The sequence below is a fragment of the Mus caroli genome, chromosome X (assembly GCF_900094665.2).
Source record: "Mus caroli chromosome X, CAROLI_EIJ_v1.1, whole genome shotgun sequence".
Lineage (NCBI taxonomy): Eukaryota > Metazoa > Chordata > Mammalia > Rodentia > Muridae > Mus > Mus caroli.
The window spans coordinates 132823067-132847754 of NC_034589.1; the positions used below are offsets into that span (position 1 = coordinate 132823067).

General features: G+C 39.6%; 1 protein-coding gene across 1 annotated transcript in view; it reads right to left on the reverse strand.

The window, feature by feature from the left end:
* Positions 1–4201: 4201 nt before the first annotated feature.
* Trpc5 (transient receptor potential cation channel subfamily C member 5) overlaps positions 4202–24688 on the reverse strand; it is a 286364-nt gene continuing 265877 nt past the window's right edge. Inside the window, exons 8-11 of the mRNA XM_021152996.2 lie at positions 11631–11834; positions 11363–11404; positions 9432–9521; positions 4202–6858 (exon numbers count right to left, since the gene is read on the reverse strand). Coding sequence (XP_021008655.1) covers positions 6163–6858; positions 9432–9521; positions 11363–11404; positions 11631–11834 — 1032 coding nt within the window. The 3' untranslated portion in view covers positions 4202–6162. The remainder of the gene's footprint in view (positions 6859–9431; positions 9522–11362; positions 11405–11630; positions 11835–24688) is intronic.

Sequence of the window (24688 nt, forward strand, 5' to 3'; positions counted from 1 at the left end):
CCATGGCAAGAAAAATAATGCCTTTTAGGCTTGTGTATATTTATTCTCAAAACTAATCGTGGCTCTCTGCCTTGATTAAGAGCAGATGAAAATACTGAAACTATTTTACTGTTGAAATTCAAGACTTGTGAATTTAAAACATCTTTCATTTCCTTAGAGTCTATAATCAAGGCATAGCCATTTAATTATCTTTGGAAATGAAATATAAACAAACAAATTATGTTTTAATGTGAATACCAGACTTTCAAAACCTAATTCAGATGTAAATCTCCACGAATAACAAAATGGTCCATTGGAGAGAGGAGTAGAGCTTGAGCTGAACCTAGACTTTCTCACTGTGGGACAACTTTGGTCCGTTTTACAGGACGTATCTTTGAAGCATTTTATATTTCCTCTTACAATAAAAGTCTAAGAATGTAGAAGAACTAATGTGCAGTGAAAGACAATCCCCTAGTTCCCACCTATTCCCAGTTTATAGAATATTGAATTTCAGTAGAAGCAACTTTATTTAGAATACATGTCTTAGCTGAACCATCAAAGACAGTTTTCCTTATAAGACTTGTCAGGAAAACGTAGTTTCATGAGTTTCGGTAACTAATGTGTTTTTAAATCATTTTGGAGCGATTAATCCTTAAAGCTTAGGCCCCTAATACTATTACCTACTTTTGCCCTGTGCTAGAGAAGTTTTCTAAGACTGCCATGATAACTGACCATATGGTGCTTGCTTCTGAAGTTAGTAAGAGTCCAGGGGTTTTAATGTTCTTATTTTTCGTTGGTTTTGTTTCTTTGGTTTAAAGACAGAGTATAAAGTCGGTGGGTAAGGTTCAGGGATGTATCTGAGAGCGGTTGGGTGAGGGAAACTTCAAAATATATAGTATGATTTTTTTTCATTTAAAAATAGTCTTAAATATTGAGAATACGTTTATAAGGTTTTAGAGAGATTGCCATAAGGTTCATATAGATCTTGCTAAGACATCTAGGAGATGAAGGAAGGCTATCGGATAGTTAATTGAGTACTTAAAGTTTTATGTGTCTCATGTATATTCATAGCTCTGGGTAAACCTACTTTTTTTGAAGTACATAGTCCAAGCATGTAGTTGAAATTGAGGTGAATGAACCATTAGGTTTTACTATTTCAGCACTTAATAGTAAAAACTTTTTACATAGGAACTATAGAAATTGAGATAATGTTGCTTCTCAGTCAGACTTCAGAATATTTTGAACTACAGTAGTCTTCCTCTGTTAGTGTTTTGGCAGGTTAAATTATCATTTGAAACCCAATGCTGTTCATCAACATTTATTAATAGGTATAAATGGTTACATTGGAAAAGGAGGAACAAACTCCTTATTTCTAAATAGCCATACATTTTGTGCGAGGGCAAGTAAATGCTTGATTTTTCTTCATACTGAAGCTAAAAACACACGAAATTATTATACACGTTTTTCACACATTTCAGGTTGACACTTCACACTTCTTACAGAAAATATTTAGGTAAAAGTTGTTACTCAGGTTTTTAGCTTTTAAAATAATCCATAGAGCCAAAATGCCATTTGCACAAACACAGAAATTTCTCCCCCTTTTCAGAAATTAAACTCAGGAGGTAAAATTTTAACCTTAATTTTGACAAACATTCTCTCTATGTTGATGTAAGGGACTACGCGGAGAAAATTTGATAAGCATAGCCTCTGTTTTCTAGTTTTTCTTTCCTATCAACTGTTAGGCTGTAGCTCCAAATTGCAATCACTGACTAAAAAGCAACTTCTTATCCCCCTTTTATAAAATCTTGAAGAAATAGAATCCATAAGCAGTTAGAATATTCCTCTCTTCTTGAATATTACCCCTAGTGTGCACATGAAAGAATAAAAACATATCCATGTATTTTCTCTGGGGAAAGTTGTATTTAGTCTTATCTGAACTGAAATGATCTCGGACAAGGTCTGTTATAGTTGTACCATTGAAATACGAGAACATGGCCACATTGTGTTTAAAGGGGGAATTCAGATAGTTAAATCTGAAGTTATTACTTTATGAAATTATTTCCTTTAACATTAAGTAAACTAATGTGGTTGATGGCCTGGGTTTAGAACTCTCCTTGTGAACCTACACTAACATGGATTTTAGTGCCATTGGTTCTAGAGGTCATAAAAACCATTTTAAATTCTGACTGCTCCTTTCCAAGTATATCAGGTCTAGTTGTCACTCCTATTGAATACAGGCAACTGCCCTCATTGTTTAAGGACAGTGCTATGGTGAAGTTGTATTGTAAATAAAATGGTTAGATCATCTATAGAAATACCTACTTTGAACATAGTACTTTTAGATGACTTGAGAATTCAACTAGCTGCCTTATCTTTCTATTTGAGCCCTATCTCATTACATCTGCTACTATGAATGTCCAGTCCAAAAACTGTCTACTCCATTTTTTTCTGTAGAATCTTGAGGGCTTTTTAAAAATTCATTTGTCCTGTTAATCCTGCTAACAGCCTACTTGCAGAATGTGTACATGATAAGATGTGTCTTTTAGATTACTGAAGATCTAGAAAGACAGTTGTCAGTTTGTTTAGAACTTGGGCCATTGGGACTCTTGATGGAGTTTGCTATTTAAATATAAGGATTTCAGGGGTTAAATTTTGATGGCTCCCTAATCAGTGGAGGGTCTCTACTTAAGTCTGTTATCCTTTAAAATTTCCCTAGGAGGCATTGTACTTATTCTTGTAAAGCTGCCACTACTCCAAGCACATTGAAAGTTGATTTTAAGTTGCAAAAATCAATTCGGAGTGTGAAGATGATGTAGCACCTTAGCTTGATACCTGTATCATTCTAACATTTAATTCTTCTGTTTCTTCAACACCCCATTTTCTCAAAGATCCAAAGCCACCGACTAGCACCTTCTCTGAACATACTGACGAGCTGCTAAGCTCACGTGGCAGCATTAGGAATTGTAATGTCTTATGTATACAATAAGTCTATGTAGATTTTCTTTGCCAAAGTGTATATATTCCTTGGGTTAGTTTTTTCTGGTCTAAGTGTCTTCTGTCCTCAGAAGTAGAAAAGCTAAATTGGATAGCTTTTGCTTTAACAGCTCTACAGAGGATGCTCTTGTGGCTATTGATGTTAGCACATGCCAGGAAAAGTACTAAGTTAATACTGCTTCCTCACCATTCAAAATTCCCAAGTAGGATAACAGCAAGGTCAGAGGCCCTTGAACTAGAGTTACAGACAGATTGAGCTGCCATTTGGGTGCTGGGAATAGAATCGGGGTAGGCCCTTTGTTAGACTGAGTGCCTTTAAGCACCGAGCCATCACTCCAGCCCCTTAAAAAAACAAAACAAAACAAAACGGTACTGCAGACAGAACTCAGGGCTGACTGTTAAAGTTCTCTATCCCTGAAATGTTTTTAAACAGTAGCTGACTAACAGGGTAGAAAGATGCCTTTCTCCTACTTGGTATTAGCTTAAAGTTAATATGTTGCTATCACCTATATGGTACTTAGGGCAATCCCTGTTTAGTTTTATCCTTCATAGTAAATGAGACCTCAACATAGCTAGTGATGTCCTAAGCCCACATCACAAACATGATAACCCTGAGGTGATCTGTACTGCAATGTGTTCCCAATGTGGCACTGGTGTCTTTCAGTAGCAGAGATTGGCTGTTGTGGTATATCTGTCCTCACCTTTCAGAATATAATAGAAGACTGCTTTGGAGCATGACTTCATGGCTTGCTACCCTGTTTTCTGATCACTAGAACAGTTATGCCTAGATCATCAATAGTTGGTGTATTGGTGAGAAAAATGTTTTGACTATATGTTTTATGTTGGCTTTGTTGGTAGTATGAGTTCGGATTATAGTTTAGGTTTGTATATTTTCTATACAGTATTTCTCAAGGTTTATTTACTTGTTCATTTGTTTGCTTATTTATACACAGTGTAGCCCTGGCTGTCCTGGAAATCATTCTATAGACCAGGCTGGCCTCAAATGGAGAGTTTGTCCTCCTCAGTACTGGGATTAAAAGTGTGCCCCACCATCACTGGGCTGAAGGGTCATTTATTTTTTTTTAAGATTTATTTATTTATTATATATAAGTACACTGTAGCTGTCTTCAGACACTTCAGAAGAGGGTGTCAGATCTCAGTATGGATGGCTGTGAGCCACCATGTGGTTGCTGGAATTTGAACTCAGGACCTTTGGAAGAGCACTCAGTGCTCTTAACTGCTGAGCCATCTCTCCAGCCCCATTTATTATTAAGAATAAAATTTACAGTTGGGAAAGTTGAAATTGTGACTTTAGAACTCTTCCTTTTAGAAAGTAAGCTGTCTTTGTGTCAGAGCTATTTGTGATAGTTGCTCTTAGTAAAAGTAGGGCAGCAGTTGGATTTGAATAAATGAGCACTTCAGATAAGACAGATTATTTTGGAACAAACCCTTGCCAGCCAAATGGATGCTGATGGATCTTACTCTCCTAATTCCTTTTTCTGAGTTTCTGAGTTGTATCCAGCAGCACTTCCTGCCTCCCTTGCCCCTAATTTGGCTCATCTCCACATGAAACATTTTCCCCATCATTCACCAATGCTAGGGATAGAGGTGGAAAATCAGTTTGACATAAACTACACTGTCAAAAGCAAGCTTGCAGACACATTTACATTGTTTAACAGTTTCCCCCTTCACCTCTAGCAGACATCACAAAAATGTGAAGGAGTCCTTGGTGGTGGTGACATTTAAAAAGACCAAGTGGTACTTAACAGCCTTCTTTAACTTTTCTGCCATAGACATTGTTAATCTCTACAAGCCAAGCATCTGTTGGTAAACCCATGTTTGCTCAGCTGCTGTTTGGTGGTTCTCAGTTCTAAGATGATTACCATACGCATACTAGCTTCATTTTTAACTTATATTTTGATTAAGTACTCCTTGCCTATGGGAAAGAATTGGAATGTATAAATGCAGCTTTCTTGGAAGGCAGAACTTAGACCACAAGTACAGTTCTACAAATCCACTAGGATTATTATGTTATATATCCTAGAGCTCATACATGCACTTTCCACTGTCCCCCAGTAGATACTGCACTGCAACCTGAATTTAGTTATCTGAACCTACATTTGTATCTGTTGGGTTTTCTTTCCAGAAAGGAATTAAGTTGAGGTGAATTTTCCCCCCAAATTTTAACACCTCAATAAATTGTCATTTTTCTGATAAAAATATTTCAAATCCAGACTTTAATCTCAGAAATGCTTTTATATCAATGATGATTAAAACTATCCACAGTAGATAGGACCCTATAAATATACCAACTAATTATTTTTCTTGCCAATGTATGAGATGTAGTAACTATTAGTTAAAGTACAGTAAAAGTTTTTTTTTTTTTTTGAAAAAAGTACACATCCTAAATACTAGTTTTGATACTCTCAAATTTTAAGGTATGGTAAGTTAACTGAAATATACAAACACAGGAAATTAGCTAACTTATTATGTGGTACGCACTGTACAGTAAATATCTCATTGCTACACGTTAAGAAACTAACACACATTTAGGAAACAAAACCTCTACAGTCCCCACAATTAGTACTTGTATGTTAAAAAAACGGAACAGAAAGGCCAGTTCTACCTAGAAACCACAAGCTGACAATTCTTTGGAGTCTAGTCTCCCTTTAATGCTGTTCATCGGACCAGCATGGGCAGCGCGTAGCACTGAAGAGCAACGAAGACAGGCAGGTTGATTTGCCTTATCTGATAGCTGGTAGGGACTGCTGACCGTAGCCCTCAGCTCTGTGGGGAGATGGGTGTGAGATCCTGAGGCATGTCAGGAATCTATGCGGCAGCTATGGTAGCAAAGTGGCACCTGGAGCTTCAAGGAGGCAAGGGTGAACAAAGCAAAGCAAAGGGGTTAAAGCACCCGACCGCACCTCTGCTCATTAGGGGCAGGGCCCCTTCAGTTGCTTTTGAGATGGATTTAGTATTTATAGATATAAAATGGCAAATGATAATAACAGTGAAACAAAACATGAAGAATGTGGCTAGAAAAGACTGAAAGTAATAGGAGTTTCACTCCTTGGGGTGTGTGTGTGTGTGTGTTGGGGACAGGGAGGGAACTATATTTGGGGTCACTTCTGAGAACAGGGAAATTACAAATATTCTCTTGAATTCCAGAATAGATGACGGGAATTTGACTTAGAGCCGAGTTGTAACTTGTTCTTCCTGTCCATCACCCCATTTGTGCATGAGCAAGTCACAAGCCTCTCCCCAAGTTTCAAATACATCCTCTGACGAGTCCAAAAGTTTTGAATTTGAGGAGCAGATGCCGGATGCACAATGAAGAGAGCTGGAACAGGCTAGGGGGCACTCACTGCTCCGAGCAGCAGCCCCTGGGATTTCACCTAGCTCTACCTCGCCGAGGTTCATCTCACTTTGAGAACAGGCCTCTGCCTTCCCTTTCTCCATCTGAGAATAGCGGATGTCCTGCCACATATAATGCTGCTGTGCGATGCCATCAGAGATTGTGTACATTGGCTCCGAAGTAGGTTCAGATGTTTGACCATTGAACTTGGAGAAGAAGAGACCCAGTTTCTTGAAAGACGGACCCATGAAGGACCGTTTGCTTGACGACTCGGATTTTGGCTTTCCTTGGGTGCCACTAGCTCTTGGCACGGTTCTGATGAGAGGTGCACCGTGGCAGGCCTTTTTCTTGCAGCCTACATTGAAAGAGACACTCTTTGATTTGGCCCGAGCCCCACCACTGCCGTCATTGCTATCATCCCTTTGAGAGAAGTCAGCGCTGCTAGTGGAGAGGCTTCTTCTTGGATGTTTCCTATTTCCCAGGAGGTCGAGCACTTCATATCGAAAGCTGGAAATGTCCTGCTTTAATTCCTAGAGAGAGAGAGGGGGGGGGAGACATGTTTTATCAGAAAAAAAGTTGTCTTTAGTTTAAAGAAGACACTCAGAATTTTGCATCGGCTAAGTTGTACCTCGTAGTAAATCATGAGGCACACATGCTTTTCAAAATCTTCCATTAGTCAAGCACAGAAAGACTATTCTGTCACAACTGGAAAAATTACACAGTGCTAAGGTTGATTACAGAACCTATGGACAATAATATGAACTAATACCTAGTAACGTAGTAACTGGCCTGGAGAAAAATGGCATAGTGGTTAAGAGCACTGGCTGACTGCCCAGATGACCTGGGTTCAATTTCCCAGCACTCACATCACACCCATGTCACACCCACCTCACAACTGTAACTCTAGTTCTAGGGGACCCGACACCCTGTTTTGACCTCTACCTACACCAGACACACAGGTGGTATACATGCATATATGTAGGCAAACATACTTATAGGCAAAACACCCATACACACAAAATTTTAAAAATAAAGTGGTAACTGACAGTTAAACTATTAAGAGTACTTGCCCTTATGAAGTGTCTCTAAGTTAAAGGACAACCGAAGAGGCAAAGACATTTAGGGTCCAGGAAGGAAACTGAAGAAGTATCAGGTGATGAGGCTACTGCTTTGGGATGGGGCAGGGAGTGTGTGTGTGGGGGGAGCAGTCATACAAATGCATATGAATTGCCTTCTCTCCAGTTGTTTGGGTACCACTAACTTGTTCCTTTACAAGCCATCTTTCCAAAGCTTAAAGCCCAAGCATGTTATCCTCCTGCTTAAAATATCTTAGTAATGTCACTGTCTTAGGAAACACTATAAATGCCATATTATATACTACACATTATGTACAGGGATTTTCTGTACCTGGAACCTCTTTTTTCTCTCTTTTTATTTCTCCCAACTCCCTCCACCCCCAGGTGCTCCCTATTCTCCTGGACTGACACACAGTAATAACTTAGGCAAGTGATTGGGACATTGGTCTTCAACAGATAAATTCTGTCTGTGGATTAAGCAGAATTCCAGTGTGCCTCACAGGGGCATGTTACGTTGTGTCTGTGTTCATGACTCCTATGTCCTGGAATGGCTTTCTTATTTTAGGTTCCATATATCAGGAAGGATAGTTCTTTGTGTTGTAAAGGTATCTTGTTAATTGTGGGATGGTTAGTAGCAACCCTCTCTGTACCCACTAGATGCCAGTATGACAACTTAAAACATTTCCAAACACTCAAAGGTGCCCTAAGAACATAACTGCCCCTTTGTGATAATTATTCTTTTAGCTTGACACCAATGTCAGGAAAATTCTACTATTAAATGGAAGTTTCTTAAGAATTGAAATCTAATAATACATTTTCTGGTCCTGACTCTCCCATCTTTAAGAGAAGGCCTTTAGGTCTCCAGGAATTTCCTGTCTGCTGACCTACCTACTACCCCTTCCCATGCATTCTTGCTGTATCATTTCATCATGTCATTCTCACGCTGTGACTATCAAAAGAAAGGATGTATAGGAAGGCTTCATTTTGTTTGGAAAACTGATGGTGATGGACATTCGTAAAAGCCTGCCAACCCAAGACAAAGAACCACAGGCAACAATGGCTGCAAGAGTGGGGGCTGGGTTGGGGGAAAGAAGCATTTTACCTCTCCTGGGGATGAGTCTCCCCTGCCCACGTCCACACCTCCCCACCCCCGTTGTCCAGTGCAGAGGTCAGCTCTGAAACTATATAGGCACAAACAGCAAAATCAGACTCAAACCAGTTGTATTTACATATATTTGCACATACATGTGAATGCACATGCACACATGTGCATACATGTCTGAAACAATGAAAATTAAAGCAGCTATCAACTTGTGAGTGGGGGTGTATGGGAGAAATATGAGGGAAAAGAATGTAATTTCATTTCAATTACAAGTTTTTTTTTTTTAAAGAAAAGGAAAAAAAACTCATCTGTCCACCTAATAGATGGCAGAATAAGGCCTTCAGGGGATGGAGCAATGGCAGAGTGGTTAGGAGAGCTGTGCTCTTTGAGAGGAACTGGGTTTTGCTCTCACTACCCACACAGTGGCTTGCAACCATCTGTAACTCCACTACCAGGGAACCCTGACACCCACAGGCAATGCATATCCAGGCAAAATACCCATATACATAAAATAAAAATAAGCCCAGATCTTTCAAAACTTTAATTAAAAAGAATAATTTTAAGGCCTTTTATTTTTTGAGACAGGGGCTCTCTGTATACCTCTGGCCTGGAACTCATTCTGCAGATCAGGCTGCCTTTGAACTCAGAGATCTATCTGTCTCTGCCTCCTGAGTGCTGGGATTAAAGATGTACACCACCACTGCTCAACTAAAACGAATATTTTTTTTAAAAAAAATAAGAATTGTATAGGAAAATGGAATTCTATAATTAGAATTGCCAAACTCTATGAAGATTAAATTATACCAAGAAATGAAAAAAATAGGGCTTGAATGCAGCTCTGTGGACAGGGGAAAACTGTTGCAGAGTGTGAGGGGGGTGATAGACATAAATATTAAGAGATTTACCCACTTCATGATTAAATTACCTTAAAATTTTCTTCTGTTAGCCCCTCATTTGTTTTCGAGTTTCTTATCATTGCAGCCACATATCTCTTGACTAAATTTCTGATTACTTCCTAGAATTGAAAAATCACGAAAAGGTATTCAGTTTTCCTTTCAGGCTATCAGGCTAATAAGGAACTTGCTTAGAAAACTAGTCTAGGTCATCTTTGCAATAGGAAGTCATTGAGTTAGTAAGTCATCACATTTCTGAATTTTGGTGGCAGAGTATGCCACCGTTAAATTTACCCCAAAGGAAGAATTTTCACTCAAGCATATGTTAAGTATGTATTCTCTGTGTGTGTATGTATGATGAGAGTATAAGAGTCCCTGAATGCTCATTCAATATCCATTCCTCAGGGGATGGATTAAACGTTGGTACTTTTAGTGAAGTAAGGTATTTTTCTCTTCATGAACTTGAGAGTCACTAAGTGAGCAAGCAATTTTAGAATCAGGATATTTTTTTCATAGAATCAACACTTCACCTTTATAGGAAAGGTCTCTTTTAGCCTCAGGGGGACTAGAACACACATGGTTGCAAGGCTGGTGTTGATGCTAGCTACCACTTACTGCAGTGTGTCAGGCTGTGTGCCAGGCGCCACCTACACTGAATGTTCCCATCCGTGTAATTTAAGTGTTCCTATTATTCCTGGTTTGCATATGAAGGGGCTGAGGCTCCGTGGTGTTTGTTAACTGGCTCCTTCAAGGTCATACTGCTGGTAAATGTAAACATTAGATGTTAGTTCTTAACGCTGATCCCAAAACCTCTATTAATAGTGAGCGATGCTGCAGTTTGTACTTCTACTTGATGAACTCGGAGAAATCACTGAGATGCCCAGGGAATGGTTTCTGTTTATTTGTTTTTTCATTTTGTTGTGAGATTTGAAGCAGAAAATAAAGGTGCTGGATCTTGCCTAGACGCCATCATTTTTTTTTTAAAAATTATTGGAGTTGAGGATAGGTGTAGTGAGAAAAGGGCCACCTATGAAACACTGTACTTTGTGTTTCTTATTGTTACTAAAAGGTACGAAATTATGGAAGCAATTTGTGGAGTAAGGTTTCTTTAAATCTTGTAGGATATTTTTCTCCTTAGGTTTCTTGAGATGATGTCTCAAGCTGGTCTTTGACCTTTCCATAGTTGAGGATAGCCTTGAACTTCTGATCCTCTGCCCCCCACCTCATTCAGTTTCTGTAGTGTTTCGGATCAAACCCAGGGCAGTATGTACGGTAGGCCAGCGCTCTACCAGCCAAGATACATCCCCTCCTCTGCATTTCCTTTGATCCAGAAAATTAAATATAGTTTCTTATCTGTGATTTTTTTCAATAAATGCCCCCCATGTTGGTGTGCTTGGCTGTCTTCTGGCTGTTCCCGTAAGAAGCACATATCTGCTCCTTTGATTAAAGTCATGTTTATAATTTATAAAGCCCTTCACTGCCATAACTAATAACTGCCTCTTGTTTTGTATTCCCTATTTATTATATATTCCTATTGCTGTATGAACATTCTGTTCACAGCAAGTTTTATCTTTCTAATCACTTCATTTTGATAGTTTTAATGATGTAATATCTTCCATCCCTGATAATAAGCTTCTAAGAGGTACGGAGACTCTGTCTTTCTGTCCACAGTGATTTCTCTGATGGGTATTTTAGTGTCTAATGTACAATAGGTCCTCACTTACTCGTTGATTGAGCAACTACATATTTACTGTTGAATCTCAAGGAAGATAGCCTTCTAAGGTACGGGATGGCTCAGACCCAGACGAGGCCTCTGAAGAGGGTCATAGAGCAGATGATTTCATCCTGATGAATTAGGGGCCACTACTGAAGTTAAGTCCAGACATAGCTGGATTAGAGTTTCCTTCTACTCCACAGATCTGGCCAAGACCTATTGTGTTTAGCCCCAGTGGGTAAGCGGTACCTGATAATGTTGATTTTGTATCAGGCTGTCAGCATGACGTTCCTGGAATTCAGAATGGACAGAGAGGTTATTTTAGTTGGACAGCACCCTACCCACTCGCCCACCTCAATGATTTGGTAAATATTAGGACTGGGGAATGATGCATAGCTCCTGACTGACAAATAGCAGGAGCATATTTAAGGTAGGAACTCGGAACTCATGAAGAAAGGAGGAAAACAGTTTTGCCTAAAGAGAAACACACACACACACACACACATATTGGTCTTACTGTGAAGCTTCTCAAGTTGTGCCTCCTTCGTCTTCCATCAGGGTCTCTTTTGGGACAGAAGGTGTTGTTGAACCAGTTGCCAAGATAGAGAAATGATTTGGGGCTGGGAATAATGTTGAAAGGAGGCGGTAAGGTGCCACCTTCATCAAAGTAACTCATCCAGAGCTTTGTTCTCGCAAACTTCCACTCAATGTCAGCATGATCCTATGAAGGATACAAGTGCAAGGTTTGAGAGACTGAAAACTGGGAAATACACTTATGTCTCATTTTAGTCTCAGTAGTTGATTCTATGGAGGACAACCTGGGAGTAGTTATATAAACTCAAATTCCATATACCCTATAAATGCAAATTCATTGATCATGAATTAACTTTGAGAAATAAACCTTTATTAGGTTTGGTGCTACATGCCTCTAAACCCAGCTTATTCAGGAAGTTGAGGCAGAAGGGTCATGAGTTTGAAACTGGCCTGAGCTGTATAGTAAGATCCTACCTTAAAATATAAGAAAAAGTGATAGCAGAGTGGCTTGGTATTAGAGTGCTTGCTTAGTTAGTGTGTTAGTATAAATCCCTGGGTCCAGTTACCAGAACTGAAAGAAAAAAAATTTTTAAAAAAATGAAGAAGGGGAGATAGTAAAGGGAAGCATAGAGGAGGAAGAGGATTGCAGAAAAATTATACACAGGACTCTTCACTATAGTAGAGCATAGTACTACAAACAACTTGAAACAACCCAAACAGTCAATAGTAGATGACTATTTCAATAAATGCTATTACAACAAAATGGCATACAATCTAACTTTATAGATCACACCTTGTCGATAGAATAGTCATGAATTGTGTTATATGCATCTGTTTAAGATCTTGAGTGCAAAAACCACAATATATATTTCATGCAAAGATGTCATTTAATTAACTGAAAAATTACATATTTACATGTTCTAGGCACATTAAATCATTGTTATTTTTAAGAGGTAGAGATAGGGTTAAGTTTGTTTCATTTGTATTTTGGGGGTAGGCTCATGAGAGAACTGTGTATTTTTATTATTCCCCATCTAAAGCCATCAGCAACCAGGGAAAGAGCATGCTTTCATCTCCAACAGAGGGGTCTATCATTCCTTTAGGGTAACAATAATCTTTATGTTGTTCCCTTCCCCCGAACAAAATTGTCTAGCACTCCACTTTACAACCAGCCTCAAGTTGACTGTCACCTATTACTTGCTTGTCCTAGTGAGACTGTGTTGACATTCAAAGAATTTTTTTTCCTGGGTTTCTCTGTATAGCCCCGACTGTCCTGAAACTCGTTCTGTAGACCAACCAGGTTGGCCTTGAACTCAGAGCTCTACCTTCCTCTGCCTCCCAATGTTTTTTTGTTTTGTTTTGTTTTGTTTTGTTTTTTTGTTGTCTTGATATATTTTTTTCAAGCCAGGGTTTCTCAGTGTAACTCTGGCTGTTCAGGAACTATCTTTGTAAACCAGGCTGGTTTTAAACTCAGAGATTTGCCTGCTTCTACCTTCTGCATGCTAGGATTAAAGGTGTGTGCCACTAACTCCCCCAAAAAGTTTTTTAAAAAACATTTTTGATATATAATTTACAGAAACTAAAATTTACCCACTATGTGTTCAACACATATATACCTGTGAAGTACCATCACAAGGTACACAGACATATTGTTGTACATTTCTAGAACTTTCTTTTTTTTAAAAAAAGATTTATTTATTTAATGTATATGAATACACCATTGCTCTCTTCAGACACACCAGAAGAGGGCATCAGACCCCATTACAGATGGTTGTGAACCACACCATGTGGTTGCTGGGAATTGAACTCAGGACCTTGGGAGGAGCAGTCAGTGCTCTTAACTGCTGAGCTATCTCTCCAGCGCCTAGAACTTCCTTTTGAAGTCGGGCCTTGTTGTATAACTCAGACTGGCCTGCTATTCACTTTGGAGACCAGATTGTCCTCAAATCCGTGACAGTGCCCCCTGCCTCATCTTGAATCAAGGCTGGCTGTTTTTGGAACTTGAAATATTTGTATGGAGTGATGTAATCACTACGAAAATTAGTATGCACAGTGGTTCTGACCTCTAAAGTTCTCTCACGTTGCCTCTTCATCATCAAACTCTCTAGTGTCTAGCTCCTGCCAACTAGCTCCTCCCCATCTCCTCTACGTTCCTATAGTTTGCCTTTATTAATATACCATATAAATAGAAGCATACAGTCAGCAACTATTTGATATGGGCTTATTTCATTGAGCATGACACACTTGAGATTTGCCTATGGTTCTGTATTGATCAGCACATTCAGTCATCCTGTTGGTAAGTTTTCCTTTAGTTGGGTGTATGATGGGGAAAAAAAAAGTCTGAGTTGTTTTCAGCTTTGAACAATGAATAAAGCTGCTATAACTATGTATGAGTTTTTGTTTAAATGTAGGTTTCATTTCTCTAGCTTCACTAAGCGTGGTATTACTAAGTCATGAAGTTAATTTGTGTGTAACTGTATAATAAACTGCCTTTAGTTTTCTATATCCTCTTCAGCGCTTGGTGGCGTTTGTAGCAGGATCTTAACTATGGTTTGCAATGGCATTTCCCAACTGGATAACGATTTTGAATTATCTGCTGATATGCACATTGGTCATCTGTAAATCTTTTATGTTCAAATACTTTGCCCACCATCTTGGCTTATATACATGTTCATGGCCTACTAAACCTGTGGGAATGTTTGAAGTTTTCAGAGCCCTTACAGACTTTACATTCCTCAAATTTTCCTTCATATTTTCAGTTAGCCCCTTGCCATCCCAATGGGCTTCATTTTCTCACTCAGCGTCACTCTAAGAAACAAGCATCCTACGGACTGCTTTCCTCCACGAGTGAGCTCAGAACAAGGTCACATAAAGTAAATCTCTGTAAAGAGGGGTTAGTGGGCTAGCTCACTGGATAATGGTGCTTGTTGCCAAGCCTGACAACCTGAGTTCACATTCCTAGGAGTCAGATGGTGGAAGGAGAGAACTGACTACCACAAACTGTCCTCAGGCATACATGTTGTGGAATGTGTGCATGTGTGCAGTTCTTTACACCCCTCTTCACACACGTGTGCACACACACACATCACCCCCAAATAATAGATAAATGTTATTAAAAAAAAACATCCTCTGTAAATAGCCATTTTTCCAAGAAGCTGCTGGACAGATCAAGTGAAGTACCTGGAGAGGATGTGGGCTGGAATCTCAAACCTCTCCCACCCCTCCAGCGGCCTGCAGAATGTTGTTTTTCACATGTACCATGGGCTGCTTGTTCAGTGTGTGCTATTAACAACAAAAACATAGCGTGACTTTGAGTCTAAAACAAACAAAAATGCTATGGTCAACTGCAATGACTGTAAAGGCCATGCTTGTAAAGGAAGGGCATTCTGACCCAGAGTATAACTCTAAATTCATAATTGTCAATGAGAAACTCCTGAGCTAACAGTATAGGTGCTACAGCATTTTGAACAAGATATCATGATATTTGCAACTTTTAAATACTGGAAAAATAATTTAGAGCCTCTCCATTGATGTATGAAGCTTTACTTCAAGGACCATGATAGTTTGTGATTGATGATTCATTCCCATTAATTTTTATCTTAAAACTCTTTTAGATAAGAGTTCCTGTTGCAGGGCTTGGGGCAGAGCTCAGTAAGAGGTACATGCTTAGCTTCTACAGGTCCTGTGTTCCAGCACTCCCATCAAACCAAACCACACCACACCATACCAAATCACACCACACCAAAGCAAGCCAAACCAAACCACACCAAACCAAACCAAACCAAACCAAACCACAGCAAACCAAACCAAACCATAGCAAACCAAACCAAACCACACAATACCACACCAAACCAAACCAAACCAAACCAAACCAAACCAAACCAAACCAAACCAAAGCAAACAAAACCAAACCAAAACATGGTTTGTCTGGTATATGGAGTAATGGATTCTTTAAAATCAGCTTGCTTGTTTGTTTGTTTGTTTGTTTGAGATGGGGCTCACTAAGTAGCCCTGGCTGCCCTGGAACTCTATGTAAACCAGGCTAGCCTTGAACTTATAGAGGTCTTTCTGCCTCTGCCTCCTCGTGCTGGTATTAAAGGCAATTACCACCATGTCCAGCTTAAAATCAGCTTGTAAAATGTTTAATTAACAAATAGAGGTTCTGTATTTTTCTGGAGTACAACATGATCTTTTGATGTGCATGTGCATTGTGAAGTGATTGAACTGAATTCATTAACACATCCAGTACTTCACATCTTCAAAACTGTGGGGAGAAAATTTGAGATGCCCTAGCCTAATCTTTGGAGATTGTGAATATGTTATCGCACAGGAAAAGGGAAAATTAAAGTTGCCTTTGAAATTAAGGCTGCTATTTGATGACTCTTGACAAGAAGAGATTTCTTTCTCAGATTATCTAGGAGCACCAAGATTGCTTTTTAGTGAAAGGAGACAGGGTACCAAAGTGCTGTGGCAGGAGAGACTCAGCCAGCCGTTCTTGCCCTTGAAGGAGGAAGTGTGATGTTAACAAAAGAAGGAAGGTTCTAGAGATTGAAAAGGAGACATGAACAAGAATTTTCTGCTAGAGCCTTCAAGAACATTCAGGCTACACCTTGATTTCAGTGGTGGGAAGTGACGGCTGACCACTTCATCTTGCTCAGTTGCATAGTTGCTGGCAGGATTCAGTATCTCCTAGTCTATACTTGTTGTCTATTGACTGGACACTTCTCCAAGTTCCCTGTCACATGCTCCAGGGCAGCTCATAGCATTGTGACTGTCTTTTTCATCACCCAGCTTTTGAAAGGTATAGTTGACAAACAAACATTGCATGTTTTATGGGGCATAGCATATGTGATATATGTATGTGTGGACAGTTAAATGAGTGACTTAATATAATTAACACCTCTCTCACTTTGTACATCTAAGAGAGAACATTGAAGATGTACTCTCAGAGATCAAGTATCCAATATAGTATTATTACTTGTAGATATCATACTGTAATCCCCAAAGTGGTTCCTTAGATCCAGTCTGTGATCAGATAAAATTGCCTAAGGAAGAGGTAGTAGTCAAGGGTTTCATTTCTGACACTGCCAACTACAGGATCATTTCCACAAAGCAATAGGCGAAATGATTATAATCTCTCTCTCTCTCTCTCTCTCTCTCTCTCTCTCTCTCTCTCTCTCTCTCTCTCTCTGTTTCACATGGACATTTGTGCATACATGTGGAAAGTTGTACTGGCTAGTTTTGTGTCAACTTGACACAGCTGGAGTTATCACAGAGAAAAGAGTCTCCCTTGAGGAAATGCCTCCATGAGATCCAACTGTAAGGCATTTTCTCAATTAGTGATCAAGGTGGGAGGGCCCCTTGTGGGTGGTGCCATCTCTGTGCTGGTAATCTTGGTTCTATAAGAGGGCAAGCTGAGCAAGCCAGGGGAAGCAAGCCAGTAAAGAACATCTCTCCAATCTCTCCATGGCTTCTGCATCAGCTCCTGCTTCCTGACCTGCTTGAGTTCCAGCCCTGACTTCCTTTGGTGATGAACAGCAGCATGGAAGTGTAAGCCAAATAAATCCTTTCCTCCCTAACTTGCTTCTTGGTCATGATGTTTGTGCAGGAATAAAAACCCTGACTAAGACAAAAGTAGAGGTCAGTATTTGGTGTCTACCATAATAACCTCATTTATTGAGACGAACTCACTCACTGGGCCCTGGAGCTTGCAGATTGGCTATGCTGGCTGGCCAGCACTAGCCCCAGAGATTCTCTTTCTTATCTTCCTGTCCCTGGGAAGCACACACCCCATCATGCCTTTTACATGGGTGTTGGAGATTAAGCCCACTGAGTCATTCTCCCCAGCACTAACAACCCTTTCTCTATGTATTTATTTAACGTCTTTTTCTCTCATATTCTCATCCAGACCACAGTTCCCTCTCCCTTCACTCTGCCCAATCAGAAGATGGAAAGATCTCTCATGCTCATGGATCAATAGGATTAACAAGGTGAAAATGGTCATCTTACTAAAACCAACCTACAGACTCAACACAGTCCCCATTAAAATTTCAACACCACATTTTTCTTACAGACCTTGAAAGAACAATACTTAACATTATATGGAAAACCCAAACCAACCAAACAACCAACCAACCAAACAAAGAAACCCCAGGAAAGCAAGCAATCCTGAACAATAAAAGAACTTCCAGAGAAATCACCATCTCAAATTTCAAGCTGTACTACAGAACAATAGAAATAAAACCCACATGGCTTCTCATTCTTTACCTTTGTTGATATTTGAAGCCTACCCAGTCATGTTGTTAGATGACAGACTTTTAAAAATGGTACTTTATGAAAAATTTATTACATGACAATTTGACACAAAACTCTGAATGAATTGACAGTAGCATTATAAAACTATCTTACAGATATAAAAACTATTTCTTAGCATTTACTTTATTAAAATGAAAACATAATTGATACTGACTACTCTTCCTGAATATTATTCAGTATTCATCTATGAATATAATAGCTAGTTGGAATAAAAGTACTATATATATGTTTAAGAAATGTATTTATAGTAAAATATAATTTTTATGTCTAATGATTGTCAAAATTTATATAATATTTGTGTTTTCCAAACCATTTTATTTATTTTATTTTTTTTTCTTAGATATGTTCTTCATTTACATTTCAAATGCTATCCCCTTTCCTAGTTTCCTCTCTGAAAGTCCCCTATCCCGTCCCCCTTCCCTGCTCCCCAACCCACCCACTCCTGCTTTCTGGCCCTGGCATTTCCCTGTATTGGGGCATATAATCTTCGCAAGAACAAGGGCCTCTCCTCCCATTGATGGCCAACAAGGCCATCCTCTGCTACATATGCAACTAGAGACACAGCTCTGGGGGGGGGGGTACTGGTTAGTTCATATTGTTGTCTGAACTGTTTTAAACTAGTTGAATGATAGCTAAGTTAAGAAGAATAATTTAAACATTACCTTACCATTAAAGGAGTAAAAAAATGGAAACTTCTTCCCTTCAGAAGGAATTTAATAATTTAATTTTAAACATGTAGTTGGCTATGCATAACAAATAACTAAGGCATTCTGATGTCACTAAAAATACTTAAATGAGGAATTGAGTATTATTGTAAATGCCAGTCTACCATAGTCTGTCATTTATTTATTTGTTTGTTTATTTATTTTGGTTTTTTGAGACAGGGTTTCTCTGTTCAGTCCTGGCTGGCCTGGAACTCACTCTGTAGACCAGGCTGGCTTCGAACTCAGAAATCTGCCTGCCTCTGCCTCCCAAGTGCTGGGATTAAAGGTGTGAGCCACCACACCCGGCTTAGTCTGTCATTTATACCTCATACTAAGTACTGTTTAAGCTTATAATATAAAGCTTAGATATTAACCCCCAAATATAAAGGTTTTGTTTCTTTAGATTCATCAGTTAGGTGAATGTCTGAGAGCCTTTCATCTGAAAAAAAATTTTGCTGAAAAATGGATGATCTTGGGGTGCAATTTTTAAAATTCTATTATTTGTTTACTTATTTATTCTCTCAGACAATACAACCCAACCGCAGCCTCCCCTCCTGCGGCTCCTGGCAGTCCCTTCCCTACCTCCCCACTCTCCTAGGTGCACTGCTTCTCCATTTCCCTTCACAAAAGAGAAGGCCTCCTAAAGATATGAAAGAAACAAGATGCAGTAAGACCAAGCACAAACCTTCATATTAAAAATGAGCTGACCAACTCTCAAGAGAGATTTAAAAAAAAAAAAAACATGCTCTCATCATCTGTTTCATATGTGGATCATTAACTTACAATGTTTTCTGGACATAAATAAGGGGCCATTAGAGCGAGATATAGACAGTAGAATGAGACAGGGATCTGTGAAAGCAGAGCAAAAGAATCCAGAAGTCACACGAGACACGAAGTAGAAAGGAAGCGCTGGCAGGCAGAGGGCTCAATGCCAGGAAGGGGATGAGAAGATAATAAAGCTGACTCTAAGCGTGTGAAGAATGAAAAACAAAACAGTACACACACAAGTGCCCTTGAATGCCGGGGTGGAGGGTGTGTGGGGAGAGAGAGAGAGAGAGAGAGAGAGAGAGAGAGAGAGAGAGAGAGAGAGAGAGAGGCAGAGAGGATACAGGCAGAGAGACACAGAGAGCTTTAATAGACAGTGTGTTCACTTGTTTGAGCCAAGGAAGAATGATGCTATGGCTCCTGTGGAGATTCAGCTAGTTTCTCATATACTTTGCCTAGACACTGTGGTATCTGGACATCATCTGTTTTCTGTTTCTTTGTGTTTGAATTCAGCTTTTTCTTTGTATGTGTCTTATTTTTATGTATTTACCTTTTAAAAATTTTATTTACTTTTTAGAAGTTTTTTTAAAACAAAATGTTTCTTTGTACCCCAGGCTGGCCTCAAACTCTGGATTCAGAACTTTCAGCCTCCTGGGTCTTTGTATGTGTTTGAAAATATAAGCAGCTGTGTCCTTTAAAAAGCAATTTGCTTAATGAAATAAAAAAAGGTTGTGAATTTGAAAAAAGAGCAAGGAGGATTATATCAGAAGGTTTGGAGGGGGAAAGGGAATGGAGAAATGATGTAATTATATGATAATCTCAAAATTAAATAGAAACTGTAAAAAGTAATTTGCTACAGGTCTGGGGAGAAATGGATTTGCTTTTGGCAAAGTATGAAAACATGCAATGGGCCAAGTTATAAGCCACAGTCAACATCTCTTGAGATTAGGAGGATTTCTGATGTTCCAACTTTTAGCTCCTTCATTTATAAGCATTTTGAAAAGAGTTCACAGGGGCCCCTCCTGTCACTATCATTCCGTTCCCTTGGGGCTCGGACAAATTCACATGGAGACTTGCCAAAGAAGTTGGGAAGTAGCAAAGAAGTCGTTGCAAATGCTCTTTGCACTTAGTTTCCCTCCCTCCTCCGTTTATTATAAGCCAATTCATATATGTCCACCTAGTCAGTTTTCAGTTCCTGTAATAAGCAAATAGCATGTGCCAGGAAAACTGGTAGGGGCTGTAGGGAAGCCCCTGAAACCTAAACACCAGCAAATAATAGACCGTATGGTTTGAGCCACTGGTTGATTAAAAGCTATTTGTATACTGATGACTGTGAACAATGTGAGCAATAGAATCTGGCATATAGTTGCTGGTTTCATTCCCAACTTGCTGTATATTGAATTGCAGGATTATACATGTGGCTTTTGTCAACACATTTATTTAAACCTCCCCTAATATATGATGCCTAAGAGGTTTTGTTTGCTTTGATCAGCACAGGACTAGTCTTTCACCTTATATGGTACACTAATCATACATTGCTTGCGTCTTGTCTTGTTTACTTCAAGTGTCTGCTGGTGACGCCAATGCCTTCTTTCTGCCTTACCTTCTCAGACTCCACTCTAACTTTGGAACATACGGATGATGACTTTTGAAAATCAGCCACACAACCACAAATAGTGGTCCTTTCTCTTCCAACTTTCCAAAAGTTTTAGGACTTTAATGCTACCATCATGTCACTAGAAGCAACACAACTTCAGTGGTGTGTTCTTTTATTATTATTATTTTTTTTAAATTTTTTTATTAGGTATTTTCCTCATTTACATTTCCAATGCTATCCCAAAAGTCCCCCATACCCCCCCCCCACTTCCCTACCCACCCATTCCCATTCTTTTGGCCCTGGCATTCCCCTGTAACTGGGGCATATAAAGTTTGCAAGTCCAATGGGCCTCTCTTTCCAGTGATGGCCGACTAGGCCATCTTTNGATACATATGCAGCTAGAGNCAAGAGCTCCNGGGTACTGGTTAGTTCATNATGTTGTTCCANCTATAGGGTTGCAGATCCCTTTAGCTCCTTGGGTACTTTCTCTAGCTCCTCCATTGGGAGCCCTGTGATCCATTCAATAGCTGACTGCGANCATCCACTTCTGTGTTTGCTAGGCCCCGACATTGTCTTGCAAGAGACAGTGTGTTCTAATCCACGTGTGGGCCCTGCTTTGTCTTTGAGATCACGGTCTCCTGCAGAGCAGGCCAGAGTTTCTATTTGCTTCAGTGCCTTTTGCTGCGTGGATCCATACTCTAACCATAGAACACCGACTCTGAGGTTGCTGACTTCTTCAGAGTATAAGCACATGGATCTTGGTGGAATGAATGTATCTCTTCAATTTCACATTTCTCAACAAATGCAAGCTCAAGGTTGTTATTCTTGAAAACTATGGAGCCAATTTCTTAAGTGTTCTTGACAGTCTTATGCATTTCCTCGAAACTCCTGCCAGCAGCCATCTTGCTTAGCAAATTGGACAACTTTCTAAGACAACACAGAGGGGGCAAAACAACACAAACCCAGGGAGAGCAGAGCGAATAATAGCCCTTAAAGAGAAAGGCCATCCCCAGGAATCTTTGGTCCTAGGGACAACTCATCAGAAGGGTATTTTGGCATCCTTTACAGTAATTATCTCTTCCTTCCTTCCTTCCTTCCTTCCTTCCTTCCTTCCTTCCTTCCTTCCTTCCTTTATTTTTTTTTAATTTTAGTATAGAATAGAGTTTATTCAGGGCATGGAGGGGGTGGTTAAGAGGGTAGTAGAGGCAGAGAAAGGCAGAGAGAGGGAGAGAGTAGAGAAGTAGAGGCCAGCCATGACCACATGGAGAGAGGGGAAAAGGGAATGGGGAGAGAGGAGGAGTAAGGGAGCAAAAGGTGAGAGAGAGGCAAGAGTAAGAGGTGCTTCTTTTATTTGAGCATAAGACTAGCTCTGCTTCCCCAGGATGGAAAAGCAACAAAAAATTGCTGTGACACACATACCCTAAACAAAAGTGAGAATAGTCATTTTCTCTACCATCTCAAGGGATGCCAATCTCACTTAGGATGCCTTTTTCTCCAAGTAGAATTGGGGGTTTGTGTCTTAAGTATTGCTGCTCATCAGAATTATGTGGGGGCAAATGTTAAAAATGTGGATTTGTGGAGCTTACCAAAATGTATACATTGCTTCATATAGAGTAAAAATGTAATTTAAAAGCTATATTTAAAACATATAATTTAACTCTCTTCTATCTATACACATACCCCCCTTTCTGAGATGGAGTTGCTGTAACTCAGGGTGGCTGGGAACATAATTTGTAGCCCTGGCTGGTTTTCCATTCTGAGCAACTTTCCTGTTTCAGACTCTCATGTGCTGAGTTTACCAGTCTGGTAGCCCATGCTAGTTTTCCATTTTTGTTTCAATTCATTAAAACAAAGCAAAACAAAATAGGCATGTTCAAAACTCTGGTGCTGAGTGTCTTGCAAGGCCAGACTCCACCCTTTAACTTAGCACATGCGTGCTGTAGTCTAGGGAGGGTTGGTTTTCTGTTCCTCGACACTCGGCAAAACTGTTCTGTTTGAGGCTCCTAAGTTGTTAGCATGAACTGCTCATTCTGACGCTTGTCGGGATTACTTTGAATGCTTTATTGACTTCAACAGAACCTGTACCCAGATGCAAATCATCAGGGGCAGGGAGCTTTCCAGCTTGAACTCAGTGTCCACTCATTGCCCACAGCATCTTTTGCAGTCGAACACTGATGCCCTATGATAGCCTATCATATCCTTTGAAACTTCATAAGTGGTTGTGACAATGGGGGTACAATGCTCTAATAAGCTGCCACTGTGTCTCTGCCTGGATCCCGTGAAACAACTGGTGAACATGTTCCCCAGTTATGGTTACTGGGTTGTTTTGAGAGAGACCATCTTGATATATAACTCAGGATGACCTTGAACCCACCCTCCTCTTCTTCAATTTACTCCCCTAGTGCTGGGTTACAGTTGTGGGCCATTATGCCCAGAAATGAGATTTTAAAAAATGAATCTATTCTTTGATATATTCACACATATATGTAGTAAGTTCTGGTGACATTCATGTCTCCATTCCCTCTTGTCCTCCCTACCTGGTGAGGTCTGCATATTAGTAGCCATTTTGTTCCATGCCTGCCAGCTATTTCATACTGTTGCTGTAATATGCCTGCCAGTCATTGACACAGAAAAATGACTTGACTCAGAGCAAGGTCATGCAGATCCCATAATCTGTTATGTTCTGTATGTTATCTATGAGGTTGGTTAATCTTAAGAAATTCCACAAAGCTTCATGTAGGGCCTATCAAATTAAAGGACAATGTGAACTGTTGTCTAAAATGACTTGAGTCAGAGCCAACTCCTGGGCAGCACTTCCTGTGCCTGCTAATGAGCTCATTGTGTGTGTGTCTGTGTGTGCTTCCTTTCTAAGCTGACAGAGAAAGACATTCAGGGTCGTAGCCTCAGATAATTCTGAGCTACGTCCCTGATCAATTATTATTAGGGTGTGTGTTCAATAAACCATCCCTGTCTTACTGTTTGTATGGTTTGTGGGCGACTCATGGACCCCAACACACCTTCTACTAAGTTCTCATCCCAGTTTCAAGGTTATTTTTTCCTTTGTGAGCAATCAGATTTAATTAGCACCACTTATGTGTAAATGGGTGTAAAGCTATCCAATAGACCATGGGTAACTTGCCAGTGGCTATATCACTGAAGACAATAAGGTCTACTTAACTGACTCTCACGTACAATCGAGTTAAGGAATGAATGAATGAACAAACTTGCCACGTGAAACTTGAGACATGAACTCAGGCATGTCTCAACATTTATGAGAAGGTTGTTTACCTGGAACAAGCAGATAACATTGTCAAAGACATATGTAAGCATGCTTAACAAAGTGTGCAGGGCTGTATTAGGTATATATATATATTTGATGTATTATTGATGCCACATATTAAAACCTGGGACTATCTTAATTATTATCATGAAGTCTACAAGTGAGACAGATTTTCTTTCAATTAAACAATTCATTTATCTCCACGCATGAAATACTTGTAAGGAATATAAATCCAGTAATCTCTTTTTTTAAAACAGGGTTGACAAAGTATAAATCAGACTGCCCAAGCTTCTTTCTATCAATTCATAAAACGTATTTACTAAGGAGCAACAATGCACTCACATATAAAATAAATAAAAGTTTAAAAAATGTTGATTCTT